The sequence below is a fragment of the Hemicordylus capensis genome, chromosome 2, assembly GCF_027244095.1.
Source record: "Hemicordylus capensis ecotype Gifberg chromosome 2, rHemCap1.1.pri, whole genome shotgun sequence".
Classification (NCBI taxonomy): domain Eukaryota; kingdom Metazoa; phylum Chordata; class Lepidosauria; order Squamata; family Cordylidae; genus Hemicordylus; species Hemicordylus capensis.
The window spans coordinates 395188654-395214447 of record NC_069658.1 but is presented as its reverse complement, the minus strand read 5'-3'; the positions used below and the strand labels follow the sequence as shown (position 1 = coordinate 395214447).

Here is a 25794-nt window from a genome sequence, read left to right as displayed (position 1 = left end):
TCTTTCCCCCTGACAGGCCCTTGAGCCTTTCCCTCCCCTCCCCACACAACCCACCCCCGGCCTGCTCTCCTTGGTCTCTATCGTCCCAAGTATTAAAATACTCTGAAAAATATTAGACTGTAAAATATTACAGTTAGAATTAGCTAGACTAACCGAGCAGACACATACTATCCATATAACTAACTTACTATTCTGTTCGAAGGAGCAGTATAATATCTGCACTGTTTACAGAGGGGACCTTGTCAATCACTCCAGGGTGCCTTGTTCAGGTTTAACTAGAAATCTGCTTTGAGGGCAGGTAGGCAGAAGCGTGATGAAAGGTGAGCAAACAAGTAGAAGCACAATTTGACCACAGGGCAGGGGTGGGGAGAAACATGTCCCAACCGGGAACATCTCTGGAACTCCCAATTCATGTTAGCCAAAGATAGTTGGTCTGTTTTGCCAACACTGTCAGGCAGTTAGTCCGAGAAGCCTAGCAAGCTTCATTGTCGTTCACCACTGTTTCATGATTTTCCAGATGTAAAGGAGTTTGTTGGTTGGGGGCTTCTCGCCAAAGGCAGAATAAATTCCAGTTTAGCCAGTGCCTTACAGCTGGATTTAGTCCGGAGAGATAGCAAGAAAGACTGAATGCTGACAATGGTGAGGGAAGGGAATTAAAACCACTCCACAAGAAAGAATAAGTTATACTGCCCCCTTGTGATTAATTTAGGTATGGAATACAGTTTTTTAAAAAAAGAATGCAGCAGTGTCATTGCTCCCGTTTTCCCACACAATCTCAAGGTATGTCTAACTTTGAAAAACAAAGCTCTCTACCTGCTCCTTCCACAAAGCTTCAATGATGAGCATACTCAATGTCTGATTTGTTTTCCAGTGGGTCTCCTTTTAGTTGGCTCTCCCCTTCGTAAAAGGGAGGAACCCTGCAAGTTCACACTGCTAATCTCTGGAGCATGTTCACTGCTGCTGACAGGATTCCTGACTATCCAACTGAAAGCAGGTGAGTGGAAAAATAGTGTCATAAACACAGACTGCTTTGCCCTCCTAAAGCTGAAGAGAGAGTAGCTGAGGAAGAGGGGAGAGTTACCTTCTCCAAGTTAGTGGGCTGCTGGCAGGCAGTGAGGCAAGAAACTAAATATATCACACATTTTAAAAGCAACAGAATACAAAGCAAATGTGATCCATTTGGTCAGTCCGAGCAGTGGTGGATTTAAGGAGGCTGTTTCACAAGTAGCAGGCACCTTAAGAAGATGTGAGGATGGATTTGCTGGCATTGCTTTTCTTGCCTCCTCTGTAGTGCAGTCCCCCATCTTGCACACACACAATTCTGATCCAATCTGATCCCTCAATTGCCCCCTCCCTCCCCAAGCCCCTTCAGTGGCATATGCAGGATTACAACCTCCCCACAGAGCTAAGCAGAAGGACAGCTCTTATCTGCGAGGAGGGAATCCAACAAGCTGGCTGCAGTCATGGAGCGGCTTTTAATTAGGGATTCTGTCCAACTCTACCTCCATGTGAGAGCCCTTCATTAAGCTGAGAGGGATTTCTGGTAGTTTTTACATAAACCCTTCCTACCGTGCAGCCCTGCACTTTAAAACACTCTTGTCGTTCTTCGTGACTCACCCTAAGAACTTCAAGAGGCGATAAGAGAATCCGTGCAACGTCCAGAGCCACATTCCCATGTCCCAGGACCACAGCCGTCTCGCTGCTCAGGTCTGGTTTCAACTGCAAAAGGAGAGAGATTCTTCACAACAACCCCTTCAGCCATCTCCCAGTTTACTGCAGTGGTTCCCACGCTTTTCAGCAAAGCAGCCTGCTGCTGTTTTCCCACAGCTTCAGGACCCGCCAACATGGTGAATTGGCAGGTCCTCTTCTCCATTTCATTTATTTATTTCATTGTTCAATTTTTATACTGCCTCTCATAAGACATCCCAAGATGGCAGGATTTCCCCTCTTTACTGGCAACATCCGCTGAGGGTCAAAAACAGAACTTGACAATGTCAGCCAGAACAGCTGGGAAAGCATTCCTGAAACTAGGAGATCTTTTACTAAGAGGCAATGGAAAAGTCATTCCTCATGGCGACATTCAGGGTCACTTCAGACAAGACTCTTCTCTTACATGCGCACAAGCCATGTCTATATGGGGGAAGTATACGAACAACCATCAACATGTGAGAAATGTCAACATGTACATTTTGCCACACACCCTGAAATATGCACATTATAGTGTATAAACCTCATGAAGCAGCGACTTCCATGTAGAAGTTCTCTCATGTGAAACATCCCTCAGGAGAGGGCCACATCCTCTTCTTAACACAACACACAATCCCTACATGTCCCACTGCAGACAGCCTTGTGGCCCACCCACAGCTTTATCAATATAAATATTGTTCATGCTGTGGAAAACATCTCTCCCCTCCCCAAAGCCATTTATAGCAGTGTGGTCAGAGAAAGTAGTGTAGTCCTTCCTATAGTAGATATGTTTGGAGGCAGGAGGAAATATTGGGGCCATGATGCTCTTTCCTTCAGACCCTGCAATAGTCTGAGAGAGAGACACACACACACAGACCGAGTGAGTCCCTCTTGGAGTTGAAGGCCAGCTGTATCATGGGTGTGCGCGCCTTTTCAAGGTGAGTGGGAAGAAGAGCAGGAGTGTCCAGCCTTCCGTCCTGCCACCCACCCTCAACTCCAACAAAAAACATTAACTTCCACCCCAAAACCTCCGCCCTGCCATAGATAACATAGTCCCTTCACCATGGTCAGGCAAGTAGCTACATTGTATTTAGCCCTAACAAACATTTCCACCACCTCATACATTTTCAGTGGCCCAAATAATGTGGCTGGCAAGCCCAGCAGGAGCCATTCCCTGCATGCTACATGCCAGCATGTGGCTCAGGCCGTGGCAGTGACATTCTGCTGCCCCTCACAATCACTTCCAGAACTTCCCAGTTCTCCCGGCAACACTTGCCTTCCAGACCAGCCAGATGAGGGTCACTTCAATTCTTACCTTACCGCCCAGAGACCATACAAGTTTGATACAATCAATCAATCAATCAATCAATCAAATGAACCGCTGCCTCCCAGGACGGTCTTCAGCAAATCACCATCTCCAAGCCTTAGCCACCCACATAATATATAACAAGACTGGTCTACCTTACATAGGTACATAGGAAGCTGCCCTATATTGAGTCAGACCATTGGTCCATCTAGCTCAGTATTGTCTACACAGACTGGCAGCGGCTCCTCCAAGGTTGCAGGCAGGAATCTTTCTCAGCCCTATCTTGGAGAAGCCAGGGAGGGAACTTGGAACTTTCTGGTGCTCTTCCCAGAGTGGCTCCATCCCCTGAGGGGAATATCTTACAGTGCTCACACTTCTAGTCTCCCATTCATATGCAACCAGGGTGGACCCTGCTTAGCTAAGGGGACAAGTCATGCTTGCTACCACAACACAACCACTGCTGTAAACATTTCTGCAATTATGAATGCGAAGCACTTTGAACTCCCAATGATCCAAAAGCACCGTCCCTTCTGGAGGTAGGACACATGGGTGGGGGGAGTTTTCATCCATTTGCTTGGAGGGAGAAACATTTTAAGAGTGGTGGGGGTGGCTTAATTTACATGCTTCCATGGGAAATGGCATGCCTCGGGCGGGTGGGGTGGGGTGGGGATATCAGTGGCAACAGCATTGGAAGGGCAACTCTTCCGGGTGGCTGGCTCCTGCTGTTCATGGTTTCTTTCCCCAGCATTCCCCCCACCCCCACATGAATCACGGAATTCTGGGTGGAATGGTGACCAGGAAGAAGAGTAGCCCTTCAAGTGCTGCTACCTCCACAGCTCCCACTCCCTCCAAGGCATGGTGTTTTCTGTGAAAGCAAGTCACATGAGCTGTCCCCCAACCCCCTAAATCTTTTGAAAATGTCATCTTCCTACCCCCAGCTCCCCCAAAATTAACTGTTGATATACGTACAGCAAATTTGGAATCAGTGCTATTTTGAACATGCTGCATACATTTTATTTAAATTATATCATCATCATCACCACCACCATTATTATTGAACATTATTACCTACCAAAGGGGAAAGGAAAAGCCATGTATCCATCATGTGTAAAAATCATGCAAGTGCTTATTTTGCTGTGTATGCTTGTTTGGAAGCTGCTGTGCTGATTTTCTAAATGGCGGCAGCACTACACCTGTGTAGGTAAAGCATCTGAAGTGGCCTTGCCTTTCTCCATCCCAAAGGCAGGAGGCTCCCTTCTCGCTTTCCTTATGGCACTTCCAAGAGAGGAAGCCAGCTAATCCTCTCTTATGGATGTGCAAATTGTTCACATTTATAAATCTGAGGATTTATCTTGACGTCGGTTAATCTTTTCCAATTGCAGGCCTTTCAGCCATCCACTAATCTGAAGCTGGATGGCTGTGTCTGAACATGTGGAAAACTGGGAGGCGGGGAGAGAACCTTCATCCTTACGTCTCTGTTCTCAGGCAGGCCGTTGTACCAACCCACGAACGCTCGGGCTGTGTAAACTCCGGCAAGGCTCTCCCCAGGAATTCCAAGCGTCCGATTGTCCTCTGCTCCATAGCTCTGTAGAGAGGGGGTGGGGGTGGGAGAGAGATATACATACTCATTTGCCAAGGTACATGTCTCTCACTCACATGTGCATGGCCAATTCTACTGACAACATTTTCCTTCTGCAGTGAGAGATGTGCGGGAGGATACATGCTGAGAAGTGCTTCTTCGGAGTCTAAAATCCGCAAGGCTTTTGTAAGAGCAAAAATGGGCAGTCTAAGAGGCTGCTTCCAGATCTCTTTTTGGGAAAAACTCACATGGATTTTGTTTCCCATCATAAAACTTTTCACATGTACTCCTTGAAAGGCATTGCTCCGTCAATGGAGAAAAGAATGTATCCAGCCATGAGACTTGCTGGGTGACTCTGGGCCAGTCACTTCTCTCTCAGCCTAACCTACTTCACAGGGTTGTTGTGAGGAGAAACTTAAGTATGTAGTACACTGAAGTATGTAGTACACTGCTCTGGGCTCCTTAGAGGAAGAGCAGGATAGAAAATGTAAATAAATAAATAAAAATAAATGAATAAAAAGTGAAATTTCTCTAGGTTTTCTAGTGATGAACCAATAATTAGGATGGTAGAGCCAAACACTGAAATGGGGAGGGGCACCTGGCACGTCACCTTCCAGAAGCTACAAAGGCAATAAGAGGCTGTGAAAGGAAGCAAGAGTACTCTCCTCATTGGTGGAGGGCAGCAACTCCTCTGCAGGGAGCACAGAGAGTGGTAGTTGGGCTCCAGTTACTTGCCACAAGGGCACAGAAGATGGAGCCACTATGGCACAGCAGGCGGGGGCCCTCCAGCCTAACAATGTGGTTGCACAAGGAGAACTGTGCAGTGTGGAACGACAGGGAGCGAAAGTCAATTGCCTCAGGGATAGGTTTCTCCTTCCTTCTCTCCTTCCTTCTGGCTAATGCTCTGTCTGGCAGTACAGGCCACCCCACCTCACCATTCAGAGTGAATGCAATGTAATAGTGGAAGCATGACCCTACTAATCAATACAAATGCAACAAAGAAACACAAGTTTTCAGAGTTGATTCTTCAGCCTGCCTTTAATAGAAAAGGGAAAAGCTGGCAGTGAAATGGGCTTTCCTTCCTGGTTAATCATAGCTTGTGGAGGAAGGAGTGGTTTAAAATAATTTTAAATCATTTACAATATAAACTACTTGAGGATGGGTGCCATAGCTAGAACAGGATTATTTTTACATAGCAAAACCAAGATGAAAGAGATCACTGCATGTGATATCCCCACTCGTAAACCCGATTTGAATTTTGCTTCATTTCTCAAGCCCCTATTTCAATGCTACATGTGCAATTCTTTTCCTGGATTCATTAAAGTATTATGGAACAAAGAAACATTCAAGTTAGTTTGCACAATTAACATGAGTGGCTCTCATTCTACAGGATTTGGGAGTGGCTATCTATAGGATCCATATATATTTAAATATGTTTCTTCTCTGGCTGGGAACACTATGGGCTGGGTTTCTCAACTTCTCTGAAGTTGTAATGCTTTTGCTCGGTCACTAGGTAGTGCAATAGTGGAGTTTCAGGATACAAGAAAACAGCAACCACTAGAACAGAACAATAGAGCACAGCAGAAAACAAAATGACCACCACTGGAAAGGAGTTACAAAATAATGGCTCCCATAATTGCCAGTATGGCAGAACAGCGCCTGCAGTCCCACAGGACCAAACTGCCAATCATGGAAATAGACCAAGAGGTCAAACAACTGTCAGAACCTTCCGTGAAAGAAGGCTGCATAAAAGTATCCTCAAAGGCTACTTTTAGGATATAAAAGAGACTGAAGATAACTTTTAGCAGTCCATATAATGGGGCATAGGGACCTGTGTTGCAGATTCCATTCTCATGTCTGCCTGACTGCAATTTGTGACTTTGCACTTCTGTGCATTCAGCAACCCATTTGCTGATTCAGAGAGGTCTGCATGTGATTACCTTTGGGGCTTTCCAGCACCAGCATCCAGAATGATTCAAAGGCCAAGCAACACCTAGTGGTGATGTCTGTGCATTTTAATTGGGCCCCATCACCAGAGAACAATGTGGACAAAGTCGGAACACAGTTTTGGCTATTGTGATGTTGCCACTCCTAGGCTAAGGTACATAGGATTCAACAAACTTGACTTTGCATGTCCTCCGAGTGAGAACAGCAATGTGCAGTCTGATCTGGAATTTTTGCCATGCAATCCTCATTTTTTCTCTTCCCTAATAAGTCACAGAAAAGTAAACTCACCAAAACCACAGCATGATAAGCTTTCTGAAGCTCTTCCACAGTTACATCCTTCCCCACAGTCACATTCCCATAATAGGAGCAGCGGTCAGAGCGTGCTGTCTGCGTAAATGTGTTGATCACATTCTGTTGGGAGAGGTCAAAATAAATCCCATCTGAAACGTCTCTCCTCAACTCCCACAGCACCCCGTCAAGAGCCCATTGAAGGTCTGAGGATGATGAAGGCCCTTCATGACCTTGCAGTATCTATGCCAGCGTCTCGCTCTCCGATTCATGGTGCCTCTTCTGAGACTCTTATCTGACAACTGGCAAGAATATCTCATTTTAAAACAACACTGTTATCCATGGCTTGGCACAAGGCCAGTCAGCTCCACTAAAAAACAGTAATCTATCCCCCCACCTTCCCCAGTCCGTAATCATAGGGTGTGGGAGAGGCAACATGTTCTATTGCCAGTGGTGGGCACTTCAATTGCTTTGCAATGTCATCGTTAACTTCAAGGAAAAACAGTCAAGTATCATACCCTTTCATTTAGGGGCAGCATCTATGGCAGCAGAATAGCATTGACCTTGGACAAACATCAAGGTCACCTCTCCAAAACTGAGTAACTAAGAGTCAAACTACATATTCAAGCTACACGTTACTTTAACAGTGTAGTTTAAGTCTTCTGTGCCTTGAGAGGTTTTTTTGCTGCTGCTGTTTTTAAACAAAAATAGCACATGTGGGACGGGGCGGGGAGGAAGAATCCAAATCAGGACATAAGCATTAACTCTTCCCTTCCCTGACACGGTCCTAATTAACTAGTACCCCTAGTGCAGGGCTGCACAACTTCAACCCTCCAGCTGTTTCTGGACTACAACTCTCTTCATCCCCAACCACAGTGGCCAATAATCAGGGATTATGGAAGCTGTAGGCAAACATCTGCAGGAGGGCCCTTCTGCAGATGTTGTGCAGCCCTGCCTTGGCACATGGCCTCTTGGGGTAAACAGCATGCAATGGGTGGCAGGGGACAGTGGTGTAGGACCCTCTGCTAGATGGAAGCAGTAATACTGTTATGCTTTGTTGCTTCCTAGGCGAGAGACCTGGGCAATATGGAGGATGATTAATGAGGGAAAAGGGAAACGATGCTACCTATTTACCGAGGTCCCCAAACATATCCAGTGGCATAAGGGTGTGTGGATGAATTATGTCACACCCTTCATGGTAATGCTGCCTGCTGCTATTCAGCACTGGATTTCTTCTACCCTTGCTAACTACTCATTTATATCTGCTCTTCCTTCAAGGAGCTCATAGCAGCTTTTGGGCCTTATCACAATTCTGTGAGGCAAGTGAGGCAAGATGGTAACCTGGACGAGGTCACCCAATGCATTTCTCACCTGAACAAAGATTTGAACCTGGGTTTCTGATAGCCAAATGAACTCTGGCACTGTTTCAGCTGTCAGATGGAAGGAAAGATGGCCGATTGAAGGAAAAGTTTGAGGAGACAAGTTCTCAAAGAGCAAACTGCCTCCACACTGCCATTCAAAAAACCCCAAACCACTTCCAATTTCTGCTCTCCCTGCAACATGCTGGACCTCATATTTACTCCCATGATAGAATAGAAAGCCAGTAATAACCTTGACTTCTGGATGGTCTGGAGCCACTCCAAAACGAACCAGGCCAAAGGGAACTGGCAGCTTCTCATAAATATCCACCTGAGCCTGTTTGTGGTGCTGGGAAAGAAATTCCAAAATGCAACAGAGGAAAACACAAAAGCTGAAGTCGCATTGGCTGAGGTTATTATACTGATGTTAAAGTAGGCCATGCAGCAGTAGTTATTAGGGCAGTTTGATGCATCTCCTATTTTCCTTCTCATTTTGAGGGCCCAGTTGTTCACTGATTTCTGCAAGCACCAGCCATGCAAAAGTGCCCAAGGATTCATTCAGTAGGAGTGGCTCTGCATTACTCCTCCCCGAATCACATCTGCATCAGAACTCCACAAAGCAGCCAAAGCATTAAGATTTAGTCAGCACTGATACAGTTCTGGATCAATTCAGCCACTTAATCTGGAGCTCTGACAAAGCAGTACCCAACATCCATGTATGTGAAAAATCATTGAATTCCTATACTGCTCACTAACACTTCCCAGAGGATTTTGTTGCCCTACCACATCCAGGATTTACATCAGAACTAGCCTCCTCACTGAAAGAGTGTTGGAATGGAAAACTATGGGAGAGCCCACATGTTTCAATACAAAGAGAAGGTATGGCCCAGGCCTGTGGAGGCCTCTAAACCTGAATCCATTGAGATTCTGACCAGTCCAATGTTGGATTCATGCTCATCGCAGCTGCCACAATATATCATGGGGCAGAGACCATCCCTTTTGAATAGCCATCTACCCAAGACATGGCAGCTGATCCCGAAGCAACAGAAGTGTCAGAACTGGATTAAGGTGATAATGGCTTGTTGGGTTATGAATGTGACCAAAGCCTGTCACACCCACATGGTCTTCCTTCTCTGCCTTAGCTGCAGCACAGAGCTGTGATGCTAACATCCTAGTTTAAATCACAGCTCCACAAATCATCCAGATCTGGGAACTGCAGTTCAAATATGGTTCAGAAGCCAGAATATGTTTCATCACAGTCTGTTTGGTTGTCTGAATTGGCCCTGTGTAGCAAAATTATGGAATACCACAGGAGCATCAAGCTGGCAGGCCAATTCCAACACGAGCAGACGATGCAAAACCAAGTCAAGGATTATACAGCTTTACCATAACAAGTTTATCTATGTTCTCCATATGTGGAGTGCTGCATATTTAGCAAGCTTTAAGAGAGCAAAGATGCTACAATAAATTCTAAGGGTCATGTGACTCTGCTGAACAATCCATATAGGGGTGAGCTTTGGCATGTGTTAATATTCACTAGTACACAAGGGCTGATCACAACTGCTAGCTTCTAAGCAAAGAGAGCCAAGGAGCTTGGGACCAGCATACCTCAAGGACTGCCTTCTCCCACATGAACTGCCTCCTGCCTTCAGAAGTGAAAAGAGCAGTGCCCAATCGCAGTGCTTTCTCAACAGTGGTACCCCAACTTTGGAATTTTCTCCCCAGGGAGGCTTGCCTGGTGACAAGCTTGCGGAATTTTCATCTTTGTATTTGTCCAGGGACTTTAGTATGTTCGGTTGTAACGAAGCCTCTTATGTGGCTCACCCACCCACATACTATTCTGTTTTGCTGCTAATTGTATTCTTTATAGACTATTTTACATTTCGTGTTGCTTCGAGGCCTGGCCTGAAAGGTGGAATGCAGGTCAATAAAGCAGCCACTAATTGCTGTGTTAAGACCTCAGTTCAGATAAAAATATGCACAAAAGGTTCCAAGAGCTGGGATTTTCTTCCTCCCAACCAAGAACACTCTGGGAACAGAAGGTCTGTGAAAGGGCTAGGGGGATGGCTAACAAGCAACAGCATCCTCACAGAAGGACAGTTCCCACAGTTCTTCAGGAGGAAGTTTTGATACCTAACCTGGCTTTTTACTGTTTAGTGGAGGTGCGGCCTTAGCTTGCAGGAATGTGACCTGTTCCTTCTATAAATTGCTTTTGACAATTTAAGAGTACTTTTACAAGTCTTCATGAAAGCCACCAACATCTACCAACCGGCAAATCCAACAAAAGAGCCCTGAGAAAGCAAGATGTGGCCTCACGCAGACTGGCAGGTTCACCTAAGCGAGTAGGACAACAAGGGCTTGACCTGACCTGAGCGATATCCTTGAACAACTGTAGAAGAGCCAAAACATCCACTTCTTTCCTTGGGGTTTGTTCTGTCGCTCAGGATTATCCTTCACACCAGTGAAGTTTGGGTGCTGCGTGGGAGTGAGACAGTCATTTCATTTCCCACTACTGACACTCAAAGATATCGGGGGTGGGGAGTGATCCTAACTTAACAGCATCACATCAGTAAGTGCGAGCAGCAGACCATTTTATTCCCAATTACATTCTCTTCCACACTCTTTCAGCAAACTGACCTTGCTAGAGATTTCCACTTCTCCTAGAGCGTCTGATGTGCTAATTAACCTATCTGACCTAGCCATGCACAGACATGGGCACTCGATTTCCCACTCTTTTGTTCTTGCCAGCCTTGCTTGAAGAGGAGCTGTATGAGGCTGCACAGCTTGCTTGGACTTTTCAAGTCCAACAACAAGCGAGTGCAATCAAAGATACCGCCGCCGCCATCAAAAGCCCTTAGATGCTAAGAATTCCAGACAACTAAGGTGAACATTCTTCTCACTCCTGCCCAAGAGTTTTAGATGTGCTGACTTCATTGGACAAAATCCCTTTTTAATGCCAATGTTCACTGGCTATGAACATATGCAGAGGGTCTTTTTCTCCCCACTGAGGATACACAGCCAGCAGCTATGCCTCTGGAATGACATGCTTCCCAGTTCAAAAACTGTGGTTTCCAGGCAGGCCAGAGCCATAGGAAGCAAGGACCAGAATACACCAACCAGAGCCGCATTCTTTCTCTTGCTTGAAAAGATGGCTGATTTTTGTACTTGGCAAAAATATTTTGCACATTTGGACAGTTTTATTGCTCTGCAAGTACTCCCTGCCTCCCTCAAAGGCACCTTTTACAGTGATAGCCATATTTTGCAGGGAGAGAGCAACTTTTCCTGTTCTTCTCAGCAATGTTCCCTCTAACAGGGATTCCCAGATGTTGTTGACTACAACTCCCAGAATCCCCAAGCAAAAGCCATTGCAGCCAGGAGAGCTGGTCTGAGAGGAGAGCTGGTCTTGTGGTAGCAAGCATGACTTGTCCTCTTAGCTAAGCAGGGTCCACCCTGGTTGCATCTGTATGGGAGACTACATGTGAGCACTGTAAGATATTCCCCTCAGGGGATGGTGTCACTCTGGGAAGAGCATCAGAAGGTTTCAAGTTCCCTCCCTGGCAGCATCAAGATAGGGCTGAGAGAGATTCCTGCCTGCAACATTGGAGAAGCCTCTGCCAGTCTGTGAAGACAATACCGAGCTGGACCAATGGTCTGACTCAGTATATGGCAGCTGCCTATGTTCCTATGTGGTCAATAGCATCTGGAAATCCCTGTTAGAGGGGAACACTACTTCCCAGTTTAAGTGTCCCTCCCAATGCTGGTTGCTGCTGGTATCTCTGTTGTTTCTCCTTTTAGGATGTTCCCTGTCCCAAGGGGGTTCATAGTCTCCTCATACTTTTGCTACAAGAACTGCTTTGAAGGGGTTTTTTGGTTGTCAAAAAGCTACAAATAATCACACATGTGCACCTAAGCACATTTGCACAACATGATGTATGCAAAATTTATGAAGTATCCAATGAGTATGTATGCACTCCATGCTACATGAAATATAAATACAACTAATGGAAAAGTTTGGGCTTGAAGCAAGCTATGCAAATAAGAAAAACCTGGTCACATTGGCTGGGATCCAAAGCACCATGCACAGAGCATGTGCACACACAGAGGGACTTTTAAGTTTTCCTTTTCCAGCAGCAGTCACATGTTCTCTCCCCAAAAAACCAAAAGGTAGAAGCAGCAGTCCACAGCATGCAAGGTACTCTGCTGGAAGTGGAGCTGGAAATCAGTCACTCCCCTTCCTCCTCATCCCCGTGCCTGGACTTGCTTCCCTGATTCCCACTCTGGCCATAGTTTTATATATTTCAGGACAAAAGAATTCCTTCTGAGATTTACAGTCATTAAACTCAAGTGCCAATGTTTACCACCTGCAGGCACTAATTGATCACATCAGCCCTACCCAGGGTCCTTTGTGAGAGGAAGGACTCTGGGGGCTATTTAAGGGAAGGGCTGCGGCAGCGGAGTCATTCAGGGTTGTGAGAGGGCAACTATCTGCTCCCTGTCCCTTGAACCAGAATTTGGAAGCATCAGTCACCCGCTGTGATGTGTTTAATGAATTTTTCGCAGACAAAATCTTTCAGATTCGGGCTGACCTAGATGGAGACTTCACAATTAATTTGATGTCTGAACTGGAGGTGCCCAACGACTCCTCTTATGCGATTTGACTAGATCAATTTCAGTTTGTGACTCCTGAGGATGTGGACAAGCTGCTTGGAGCGGTGAGGCCTACCACTTGCTCTCTTGACCCTTGTCCAACATGGCTTGTTCAATCTAGCAGGGAGGCTGTTATAGGCGGCCTGGTAGAAATCATAAACGCTTCTCTGAGGGAGGGCAGGATGCCTCCTTGTCTAAAGGAGACAATCATTAGACCTCTTCTAAAGAAGCCTGCGTTAGATCCCTCAGAGTTGAGCAATTATAGGCCTGTCTCCAACCTTCTGTGGCTGGGCAAGTAATTGAGAGGGTGGTGGCCACTCAGCTCCAGACGGTCTTGGAGGAAACTGATTATTTAGACCCATTTCAAACTGGTTTTTGGGCAGGCTATGGGGTGGAGACTGCCTTGGTCAGCCTGATGGATGATCTCCAATTGGGAACTAAAAGAGGAAGTGTGACTCTGTTGGTTCTTTTGGACCTCTCAGCGGCTTTGGATACTATCGACCATAGTATCCTTCTGGGGAGTCTGAAGGGGTTGGGGGTGGGAGGCACTGTTTTACAGTGGTTCTGCTCCTACCTCTCAGACAGGTTCCAGATGGTGTCGATTGGAGATTGTTGCTCTTCGAGATCTGAGCTTAAGTATGGTGTCCCTCAAGGCTCCATACTCTCTCCAATGCTTTTTAACATCTACATGAAACCGCGATCATCAGGGGATTTGGAGCTGGGTGTTATCAGTATGCCGATGACACCCAGATCTACTTCTCCGTGTCAACTTCTTCAGGAGATGGTATATCCTCCCTAAATGCCTGCCTGGAAGCAGTAATGGGCTGGATGAGGGAGAATAAACTGAAGCTGAATCCAGATAAGACGGAAGTACTTATTGTGTGGGGTCAGAACTCCAGAGATGATTTTGATCTACCTGTTCTGGATAGGGTCACACTTCCCCCGAAGGAATAGGTCCGCAGTCTGGGAGTACTCCTGGATCCACACCTCTCCTTGGTTTCTCAGGTTGAGGCGGTGGCCAGGGGTGCTTTCTATCAGCTTTGACTGATACGCCAGCTGCACCTGTTTCTCGAGATCAATGACCTCAAAACAGTGGTACATTTGTTGGTAACCTCCAGACTTGACTTCTGCAATGCACTCTACGTGGGGCTGCCTTTGTACATAGTCCGGAAACTTCAGTTGGTTCAGAATGCGGCAGCCAGGTTGGTCTCTGGGTCATCTCAGAGAGACCACATTATTCCTTTGCTGATGGAGTTACACTGGCTGCCGATAGGTTTCCGGGCAAAATACAAGGTGCTAGTTATAACTTATAGAGCCCTAAACGGCTTAGGTCCTGGGTATTTAAGAGAGCGCCGCCTTCGCAACAAACCCCACCGCCCATTGAGGTCATCTGAGGAGGTCCGTCTCCAGTTACCACCAACTCGTTTGGTGGCTACACAGAGATGGGCCTTCTCGGCTGCTGCCCCAAGATGGTGGAATGCGCTCCCTGCTGAGTTACAATCCTCCCCATCTCTGGCTATTTAAAAAAAACAACACACATTTGAAAACCCATTTTTTACCCAAGCTTTCTCGGGCTTTTAATTTAAAAAATACTGTTAGTTTAATTTTATGGTTTTTAAATTATTGTATTGTTTTGACTTTATATGTGTTATATGTTGAACTGCTAACTTTTATGTGTGTTTTAATTGTTGTTAGCCGCCCAGAGATGTAAGTTTGGGCGGGGTATGAATTTGATAAATAAACAAACAAACACTGGAACATAAGAACCTGCTTTATACAGAGTCAGACCATTGGCTCATCTAGTTCAGTACTCAGAATAAATAAAGTATTGTCCACACAGACTGGCAGCGGCTTCTCCAAGGTCGCAGGAAGGAGTCTCTCTCAGCCCTATCTGGAGATGTCAGGGAGGAATTGGAACCTTCTGCAGGCAAGCACACAGATGCTCTTCCCAGAGCAGCCCCATCCCCTAAGGGGAATATCTTACAGTGCTCACATGTCTCCCATTCAAATGCACACCAGGGCAGAGCCTTCTTAGCAAAAGGGACAATTTGTGCCTGCTACCACAAAACCACCTCTCCTCCCATGCACCAGCTCTCCTGGTCTACAGCCCCATCCATACCAGCACCCGCTCTCCTTGACACAGATCAGCAGTGAGTTGCTATCAGCAGTGAGAACTCAGTGGATTGACAGATTCACAACTTACATCATCTCTGTAGTCAGGGAGAACAACTTCAGGGGTCCCACCCAATGACAGCCACCCTACTCCCCCCCACATAAAAGCCCCATGTGGGATCTTTTGAAACACATACAAAATGAATTCAGGGCTAATCATAGTCCCCTGAGTGGCTCCAAAGGTCACAGAACAGATCAGAATCCATATTTTTGTATTTGTAAATATCCCAGTTACCTTCAGGAGGTGCTGGGCCGTGTAAAATCCAGCAGGTCCACTGCCTACGATACATATTCGAGGTACAAGCTCAGCTGTGGAAAGAAGCCTCTTGATGCCTGAGAACAGAAATGCAATAAAGAGATAAGAGAAGTGATACCATCTCTCTGTTGAGGGGTGTGAGGAGAAACATTAAAATCTTCACACAGTAGAATATGTGCTGGTGGAAAAGAAGTTTAGCCCAAGAGATTATCTAGAGACATTTGGTTGAATACAAAAAACAAATAAAGATTTATTAAGGAAAGAAAACGTCACATACTGAGTGAGAGCCATTGAGCAACATACCCAAGCAGGCACTAGCCTTCAAGAACTGAACAGTTCTAACTGACCAAGACAAACCTATTGACACCTCATCATGCCTCTAGTAGCCATAAGAGGTTACTGCAGTGCTAAGAGCAATGCTTTATAGAATTCTCACTTCCAGTTCATTTAGATCAGGGGTGGGGAACCTTGGCCCTCCAGCTGTTTTTGAACTACAACTCCCATCATCCCCAGCCAGATCATGGGTTCTCAACCTTGGGTCCTGAGATGTTGTTGGACTTCAACTCCCATAATCACCAACCAAAGGCCATTGGGGCTGAGGATTCTGGGAGTTGAAGTCCAGTAATATCTGGACACCCAAGGATGAGAATCCATGATCTAGATAAGGGATTCTCAACATTGGGTCCCCAGATGTTATTGGACTTAAACTCTCATAATCCCCAACCAAAGCCCACTGGGGCTGGGAGTTATGGGAGTTGAAGTCCAATAACTTCTGGGGACCCAACGTTGAGAATCCCTGATCTAGATCAGTGGTCCAAAGCTGATGGTCCTTAGGCCAAATCCAGTTACAGAAAGCCACAGCTGGCCTGCTAAACAATAAAGTGACAGATACACACATCTTTGTCCTCCAGTTTCAGACCACTAGTGGTCAAAACAGTCTACCAGAACAACAAAATAAAATGAAATGGTGGGGAGGGGATAGTACAGTGGGATGGGAAGAAAACCCCTATACAATGGGGGACACATGGTCCACTGTCTGGCCTGCTGAGCACCACTTTCGTTTCCTGATCTTACAGAATGAGAGCAGCTATGCATATGCATTTACCAGGCCAGAATTACATAGCTTTGATATGCATAGCCCTCCACAATTTATCTTGTACACAAGTGCACATTTGAAGCATCTGTTTTCAGTATCATAATCACAGTGCACCTAACAAATAGTTCTTGAACCTAGAATCACAGCCCAATCATACAGACAGGTTTTTAACAGCAATGGAGCAAACTGTGATTTGCATCACTGAGCTGATCAGGGGTCAATCTGAGGTTCAATCTGATGCTTGGCAATAAGGCCCAGGCTACCAAAAGCAACCAAAGGTCTGATGCAGATGTGTAAATCTGTTGTTTCCCATCCCTGAATACGGTTGGCTCCTACAAATCTGATTCTGGTGCCAATGAATTTTATTTATCTGTTAAAGCCATACCAACTAGATGAGGCGGTCAGCCTAGCGTAAGCATTAACTTTATGAACAAGAATTGCCAACTAATATTTGGGTTGAGAGAATCCATCCAAATCAATGCATATCACTGCATGGCTTTTCATTGTGGAGATATCACTGAAGCATTTTATAGGCATCAAGTACGCATGTCCTTCACAACTGGCTATCTATGCCAATAATGGCATCCATAATCTCATTCCCATTTGCTGCACTTTGACCCTAACAGTAATACTGGCCTGAAATCTTTCGTTCGTGACAGCAATAACATTCAGAGGCCAGAGATCATTGATAATCTCAGTTAACATGCTTGAGGTAATCAGAGATGTGAAGGCCTACAGGCAAGATCGTGTTTTCCTTCCAACAAGGCCTTGGCAGTCATCGAGAATTTTTATACTGCAAAGTACAAAGATAGCGGCAGGCTGAGGAATAGCACTAAGTGCTGAAGCCTAACATTTTGCTGAACTGTCCCTGATATTTTCACCAGTCAGGGCAACGCAACGTGACTTGCATCAGAACGGCTTGGCTTGGTTAGATCGATGGCCCAGCTAGCCTAGTATCCTATTTCCAACAGCAGCCAATAATAGATGCCTCAGAGAAAGAGCAGTGCAGTCCTGAAGGAATCCATCCTTCATCAGTCATTCTCAGCCTCTGGGCATGAAGATGTTAGTGATGCTGTGAAAACAAGACAGCTTTAAAAAACAAAACAACCTTCAGCCTCGAGACATTTGTCGAATCCTAATTGGTAGCAGGTTGAACCAAAGGTGACAACATCTTGTCATGATAAACTAACTATACACTGCATGATAAAAAGCCTCTCTGTGTTAGGAATGGTCAGCTAGTGGCCCTGGTAGGGTTGCCAACAGTTTATTACCAGAATGAGGGACACAAGTTTGGGGGGGTGCTGGCTGGGGGGGGGTGCGGGAGGTGTATGCAGTGGTAATCAAGAGCCTGAGAATCACTGACGTATATGTAATTGAATTATATGCTATTTAATAATGCCAGCATTTATATGATTTAGAACATATTCAAGTTATACCACTTTTCAACCCCAAACCTCTCAAAATAAGAAGCTGCTCACCCCGCCACCAAAATGAGGGACAAATGCTGTTCCTATAGGGACCAACATTTCATCCCTGAAATGAGGGACGTCCCGTGTAATGAGGGACAGTTGGCAACCCTAGGCCCAAGGGATCAGCCCAGGCTCCAGCAGCCTGAATCAGCTCCCGACCCCAAGGAGCTCTTTCCCCATCATTATGCATCTCAGCCATTTCCCCCAACCCAAACACAAGCAAAAGGCTCTTTGACCCTCCTCTTCCTTCACATGAACAGCAGCAAAGGCTCTGACAGTTCACCCCCTTATGAACCTCAGCGCCCGTTTGAACAAACACAGGCACATAGGAAAGTACAGCTGAAGTGGACAAGAGGAATAAAAACTGCTGTTCATGCCAGGAAAGAAGGGATTAAATACCTCTTTGATGGGGAATGTTTTTATGCTCATTTTTACCGCTGATATTTCTGTGAGAAATAAATGCACTTTTATTAAAATTGTAACAACTTGTGGGATATTTTTAATTTTATAAGCTGTAGATCAATTTAACTCATTAAAAGGTTTTACCTGTTCTTTATAGATTCCCTGATGAAGGTTTATCTGTAGCTCCAATCACTTTGGACTTTATAAACATCTAATTCGTATCCTTGATCTTCTGATAAATCTGTTTCCACACCCTTCTACAGACTGTCCTTGGGTTGTGCTTGTTTAAGAAGTTCTCCTCTACAAGGTACTGAAACCAATGATATAGAATGGCCCTGGCGATGTACTGATTCATTCCAAATGGTCAATGGAACACATTAAACAAAGAGTGATTTGGTTGTTTACACAATAGTTTTGCAATGCAATCTTCAGATACATCCCCAAATGTTTTTTAAATGGCCAGAATACAAGAGCATTTCCCTTCTGAAACCTTACTGACTGATTAGCTACTGAAATGCATTGAAATATCTGGAGAAGACCAGTGCTGGACTAGGACCGGGGAGACCTGAGTTCAAATCCCCATTCAGCCATGATACTAGCTGGGTGACTCTGGGCCAGTCACTTCTCTCTCAGCCTAACCTACTTCACAGGGTTGTTGTGAAAGAGAAACTCAAGTATGTAGTACACCGCTCTGGGCTCCTTGGAGGAAGAGCGGGAGATAAATGTGATTGATTGATAAATAAATAAATAAATAAATAAATAAATAAATAAATATTAAGCACCAAGAGCCCTACAATCAGGCAGAGGGAGCCTCCCAAAGACTGTGGAGTATTTATAGCACTACACATCTACACAAAAATATATGGTCCATCCAAACTCTGTAGAAATCCACTCGAATAAGCTGCTGTTCTATACTATTTCCTATAGAAAACATCAGGAATCCCATTATCAGTCACTCATAGGGACTCTTCCATCAAGATTCTGGGCTGTTCATAGACCAGTGGTTCCCAACTTTGGTTCCTCCAGATGTTGCTGAACCACAACTCCCAGCATCCCCAGCCATAATAAATTGTAGCTGGGGATGCTGAAAGTTATAGTTCAGTAACATCTGGAGGAACCCAGGTTGGGAATCACTGTCATAGATTATAGCTGCCGCTACCACCCTTTCCCCTCTGTTACCGTAGAGACACTATTGAGCAAAACATTGTTCCTGGGTGTTTATATGCAGTACCTAATACTGCATGGCTTTATTATGTCTGCAGGGTCACAATGAGGCTATTCACACGTACGGTGGAAACCTGGCTAAGGGAGTCCAGCCCGGTTCCCACCGCATGTTTGAACCAGCGGGAGTACGCAGCTCCCGCTGGCAAGCCCGCATAATTCCTCCCACTCTTAAACGAGGTTAGCAGAGTGAGCACTCTGCTAACCCTGCTGTTCTGATCATGTGCCACCGCGGCGCGGCTTCACCACGGCGCGGCTTCACAGCACAGCGACTAACGAGGAGACCCCCAACTAGGAGGCTACAACAAGCCTCCTGGCATCAGTGGGCGCCCCAGAATGCAGAACATTTGGGCACTTCTGGGGGCTGAGTAGCCCCCGATCCCCGCCACCCTAACCAGCTCCATGACGGAGCCAGTAATTGTGTGGGCGGCCAATCTGGCTGCCCAGGGTGAGCTGTCTGCTCGTCTGCGGGAAGAGTGGGTCAACCCCACTCTCCCCGCAGAACCCCATTAGGCTCTCCACATTACTCATGTGGAGAACCTTAATGTATACTAACACACTTGTGGCCATTCAGAAGGAAAATCTGTTGAATGGTTTTATTCTGAGGCTGTAATATTTGAGAAAAACAATGCTAGCCCACCTCAGCAAGTTACTATAAGATCTTCTGAAAGAAGGTACGTAAACATGGAAGGAAGAATGTGGAAAAGCCTCTATGGGAAGAGAGGGAAGTGGATGGGTTTAAGCACTCTAGCATATTCGGCAGGGCTGTGTGCACTTGCAACTGGCAGTGGGATTCCTGAAGTTTCATAAGGTATTTTCTCCAGCTCTTTTAATGCATTACAGAGCTCATTGGGAAGCTCTACTGAGTTAAACGAGAGACATCAAAGTTTACAGGCAATTTAGCAAGATTCACCCAATACCAATGTGTTGCAACAGCCATTCAGAAGGGCAATGCTTTTGGTCTGGCCATAATGAAAGCAACCAATCACCCATGACTTAATGCATTCTAGCAGCCATTCAAACATTCAGTGTATTCCTGTGGGCATTTGGAAGGAGGAACCAATGGACTGCCATGGCCATTCAGTGTCCTTACTCAATTACATCTAATGTAACATCAAGTTCCATCAATTACATCGTTACACAGCACCCTGTTCTTCTTCCCAGGTTTAAGAGCATGTCTGTACTTGTGCTTCACTTACTCCCACAAGTTAAACATGCCATGCAGCAATTTGCATCTATCTAAACAAGCACAAGAGGGTAAGAGACAACAGGACTAAGCACTATGCACAACTAGGGGTGTGCATGGAACCGCCAACTGCGGTCCGGCACTGGGGTGGGGGTTACCTTTAAGAGGGGCGGGAGGGTTTACTTACCCCTCCCGCTGCTTTCCCGCTCTGGTGCCCGTAATTCTAAGAGTAAAAGAGTAATTGCGCATGCACAAAGGACACCTGGGAGTTTTGAAGAGCAACGTCAGGAAAGGGGCGGCAGAGAGGTGTCCTGCAGCCCCAATTACTCTTAGAATTATGGGCGCCAGAGCGGAAAAGTGGCAGGAGGGGTAAGTAAACCCTCCCGCCGCTCTTAAAGGTACCTCCCACCCCAGTGCCGGACCACCCAGGTCTGGACCGGTCCGGAGGCTTTTTAAATGGCCTCCGGACCGGTCTGGGCCCCCCTATGCACAACTGAGACAACACTATACCTGATTCCAGGCTGTAGCACAGACATTATAAGAAGAATGCAGAGAATTTATCTGAAGATCACTTGGGGACCAAGTGGCGAAAATGCACAAGTGCAAACACAATCTGAGGGCATATCATCAAGGCAGCTTCCCACACTCTCTAGTTCAGCCCTAAATGCTAAACAGAAAGCATGAGCAATGGGTCAGGGGAGAGGAAGCACTGCTGCCTTTTCTCCCATGCTGGGAACATGAAGCCTTATGTGCAAACCATACAGCCCCATACTGGTGCCCTACCACCACCACCACCACCCCTGTATAGCCTGAAAGGCAAAGAAGCAGCATAGGCCTACAGGGTCAAATATGCATAACATGGGCACACAGTCCTCTGAAAAGCCCAGGGCTGACACACCATCAGAGTTCATTCATTGGACATGACTAAAATCATTCCACTTACCTGCAAGAAGAATGCAAGTGTTAAAAGGCTTTTCAAGATTCCAGACCTCTTGCCACTTTCCCTAGGTTCTAAGCAGCTATATATATATATCACCCATCTTTCTATTCCATAACTCTCCCTACTTCTCCCCCAGTCCGGGGCGTCATTAGGGAGTGGCCCGTGGGTCAAGGCCCCAATGAATGGCTCAGAGTCCTGAATCTCATCATCCACCTTCCTCCTCCATGACCTCTTCCAGAAAGGAAGTGCAGCAGTGGAGGCATCTGCACAGAGCCTGGGAGAGCATTCCTAGGCTCACCGAGCCCTCTGCTGCTTCCACCTTCATAGATACAGTATTATAACATTAGAGACTTTCAAAAACATACATAATTACTCTTGGAGGGAATAAGATTAATTATCAAAAGGGAGTGGAGGGCCCAGGCCCCAGATCTTTTGAAAACATAGCAACACCCCTACCCCATGCCTATGCATTTAGCAATCCACCTCTTTGCTTCCTCCCCATAGTATCTTCAGTCTCCTCACACCACCAAGTTGTCTACCTCCATGATTCCTATGATCAGTCTACAGACATTCCCCACATCCCTAAAGCTTCTTTCCTCACAGACTGCATCACTCCAGCTCTGCGGGGGGCAAACACATGAAAAGTGCCTTTCCTTGTCACCACGAGTGTCTTAACAACTGCGGGACTGTGGAACAAGTTTCTTGTCTGGATGGCGCTGGCTTTTGCCCATCTCCGATTATGCCTCTAGAAAGAGCTCCCCTCCTCAAACGTCCATCTTCCTTCATTACTCCAGGGCCAGGCTGATCCTTTCCAGGCCTTCTTTACCACCCATTTCCTGCTTTCGCCCTTTTGCCCCCGTCGGCCGCTGAGCCCCCTCCCCGACAAATCCCATCACTCTGTAAACGATCAAGCACCCTCCCTCCAGTGCAGCCACTTTAAAGCCTTTCTCCAGCGTACCTCAACCTAAGACGCCAGTATGGGGAGGGGGGGCCTTTCTTCTTCCACCAGGTCAGGATGAATCTCTTTCGGCAGCCCCCACCCACAAGGGTCCCTCCGTGCCAGATCCCCAAACCGATCCTACCCTACCCTGGCTGCCAGAGCAAGCGAGTGCACGCCTCTCCCCACCTTCGAGAGCCCTCTAAGCTGGACCCTTACCCGTGGGGGAGCTATCAGGCAGCAAGAAGCGGAGCGCAGAGACCCGCTCCTTCCAGCAAACGATCCCCCCACCGCGACTCATCCTGAGAGCAGCGTGACAGCGTCCAATCCCAGCTGCTACCCCGCCACTGACTCTACTCAGTTTTCGCCGGAACGCGACACAGCCAATCACAAAGCGCTAGTCCTTAGCATAGACCCACCCACCCACAACTTGTCGGAGAATTCTGTTTCCACCCCGCCTTTCGGTCACCCAAACGCCAATCGCGCTGAGAACAACGCGCAGATATTTAGCATAGCCTTGCCCAACTCGGAAGTCGGGGTAGCGTGGAGGAAGCACGTGACAGAAGGTGCTTCATCCTTCTTAGTTGAATGTGCTCTCGAACTCTATGGTGTGTCCTCTACTGGTCTAATACAGTATTATGAGAACTTACTGCGAGAGAAGTAGTGATAAAGAAACGCGTAGCAGCGATAGATGGGCAACAGCATGATCTTAGTTTTGTATTTCATCCTAGAGAGGGCTTGCTATAAAAAGAATAGCAATAATAAGAAATGGTTTGCAGATTATATTGCTAGCATAAACCTTCAAGAAGCGAAGCAATCAGCCCCTTGTGTGCTTAATTTTTGAATCTTTAATTGTTCTGTTGATGCTTTGGTTTTTAATTGCTGGTGTTTAAGTGTTAAGCTGTTTCAATTCATTTTATGGCATTACTTTCATTATGATTATGGTTAACTCTCTTATAAGCCACCTTTGGAAATTTTAAAATTGAAAGACTGGGTAGAAACATTTTAAACAGTAGGCGAGGCCCGTCATTGATCTGGCAAAGTCATTTTGTGTTGATTACTTTTATTATATTACAGTATGTGTAATATCACCTAAAGTGGTGCAGCAGGGAAATGCTTGACTAACAAGCAGACGATTGCCAGTTCAAATCCCCACTGCTGGTACTGTATCAGGCAGCAGTGATACCGGAAGATGCTGAAAGGCATCATCTTGTACTGTGGAGGAGGAGGCAATGGTAAACCCCTCCTGTAGTCTGCCAAAGAAATCCACAGGGCTCTGTGGGTGCCAGGAGTCAAAATCGACTTGATGGCACACTTCACCTTTACCATTATGTGCAATATCAGTGTGCTTGCAAAAGGGAAGTAAAAAGTTTGAAATATGTAGGATTTCAACTTCAAGCATTATTCATTTTATTGAATAATCCCCACATATAGTTAATTTGAATATGAGAAAAATCTACTTCTCTTGGGCATGGTGTAGTTTTGGAATTATTCATTTTATTATTGAGTGTTTAAAATTTGTTGAGATCAATAACAGTTAAAATATGATGGTTATGTTCAGAACTTCTAAAAAGTACTAAAAAATTATTTAAACCTCTCCCCAAGCACATTCCACTATAAAAAGTAGTGTATTTAACTTAAGTGGTGAATACACTACTGTGTTAGGGTTGTTCATAGAAAATATATGTAGGTAATTGGGGAATATGATATTCAGAATTTTCCTTTTAAAAAAATGTTTATTTTTAAGCAAGCATTCCTCTGTAAAAAGTAGTGCCTTCAGCTAATTTCAGTGGCAAGGTTGCATATGCAAAATTTGGTAACTGTAGGTCATTGGAAAGTATGGCTTTATTTCACACAAACTCTTAAAAATATATAATAGATAGAGACCAAGCAGTTTCTGTAGATGCTAGCTGATCAGCAAAGCTGGGGGGAGCTTTAGTGGAGAAACGGACCTGTAACCTTCTGAGTTAAAATCATGTAACCATTGTGGCTTTGTGTTGTCTGGAAGAGGAATATAGTGGGCTGGTGCAACTGATGTGGGTTTTAAAAGAAAAATTGAATCATAATATTTTTTGGATCAGATTTAATATGTTTATCTGATTTTATATTTAAGAAACAAAGAAATGCCCTGTTAATTTCATGTGTTGTATAAATGTTTTAAAACTTTTGCCATATGTCAAAACTAATTTAACTAAAATATTTGATTAGGAAGTAAATGTCAATAAAGCTCATTTAAGGTGCAATTCAATGTTCTTTTTACATCTACATCGGCTTGAACACTTTATGATTTGGTGCAAGCCCCCTGTACTGGTAATGCTGTGCCAACATTGGATTTATGTTGGTGTAACATTAGGCTATGCCAGAGTTGCTGAAATATCCCACTGCTAGCTCAGCTGTGGCAGAGGGGCCTAGAATGGGCAGCATCTGACATGTTGAGGGAGGAGCAGCCAGTTTATTCTGTGCACCTCAGACCTTGCTCCTGGCCCCTCTGCTGATGTAACATTATGCTAACAACGGAGATGGCGGTGTTGGTTACATCTCTCCTATTGAAAAAGAAAGGTCAAAATATGCTGCCCCCTCACCTCCTCCTACTCTATCAGCCCTGCTGCAAAGAATATAGGACTTGGACTAACTCTGCAACCAACTGCAGCACTCCACCAGCAGTATACAAACTCCTGAGAAGGTTGCCCATAACATTGATAACAGGGGGAAGAGTATGGGGCTATAGCTCCCTGGCAGCCTCTTACATACTGAGCACACAAAGGGAGACTTTGGTTATGGCCACTGTAGAAAAGGGCACTTTGCACAAAAAGGGAACATTGAGCACAAGCAGCCTGGCCTCGGAACAAATATAGGAAGAGGCCTTTCCAACTCTTCTCAGAAAACTTACAGGTACCACACCTCAACTACAGATACAAACATCCTTACCCCTAAATTAATATCCTTACTTAGGACTGAACTTTCCCTTCAGGTAAGTATTTACGTGGTAAGGTAAAGTGTGCCGTCGAGTGGGTGTCGACTCCTGGTGACCACAGAGCCCTGTGGTTGTCTTTAGTAGAGAGGTTTACCATTGCCTCCTCCCACGCAGTATGAGATGATACCTTTCAGCATCTTCCTATATTGCTGCTGCCCGATATAGGTGTTTCCCATAATCTGGGAAACATACCAGCAGGGATTCGAACCGGCAGCCTCTGGCTTCGTAGTCAAGCCATTTCCTCACTCAGCATTATTACTGGATAATGTGAGCATTCATGCCAGCATAGCTTTCTACAATTCTGCCCCCAGATTTGGCCTGTCACTAATA

The 25794-nt window shown here is 45.7% G+C and overlaps 1 protein-coding gene across 3 annotated transcripts in view; it reads right to left on the bottom strand.

Annotated features, from left to right (window-relative positions):
• FDXR (ferredoxin reductase) overlaps positions 1-22885 on the bottom strand; it is a 31715-nt gene extending 8830 nt beyond the window's left edge. The window contains exons 1-6 of one of the 3 annotated variants that reach the window (XM_053299088.1): positions 22710-22885; positions 15219-15316; positions 8418-8513; positions 6807-6929; positions 4464-4577; positions 1618-1719 (exon numbers count right to left, since the gene is read on the bottom strand). In XM_053299088.1, coding sequence (XP_053155063.1) covers positions 1618-1719; positions 4464-4577; positions 6807-6929; positions 8418-8513; positions 15219-15316; positions 22710-22791 — 615 coding nt within the window. In that variant the 5' untranslated portion in view covers positions 22792-22885. The remainder of the gene's footprint in view (positions 1-1617; positions 1720-4463; positions 4578-6806; positions 6930-8417; positions 8514-15218; positions 15317-22709) is intronic. The other 2 variants (XM_053299087.1, XM_053299086.1) reach the window with 2 other exon arrangements.
• Between the last annotated feature and the right edge of the window lie 2909 nt (positions 22886-25794).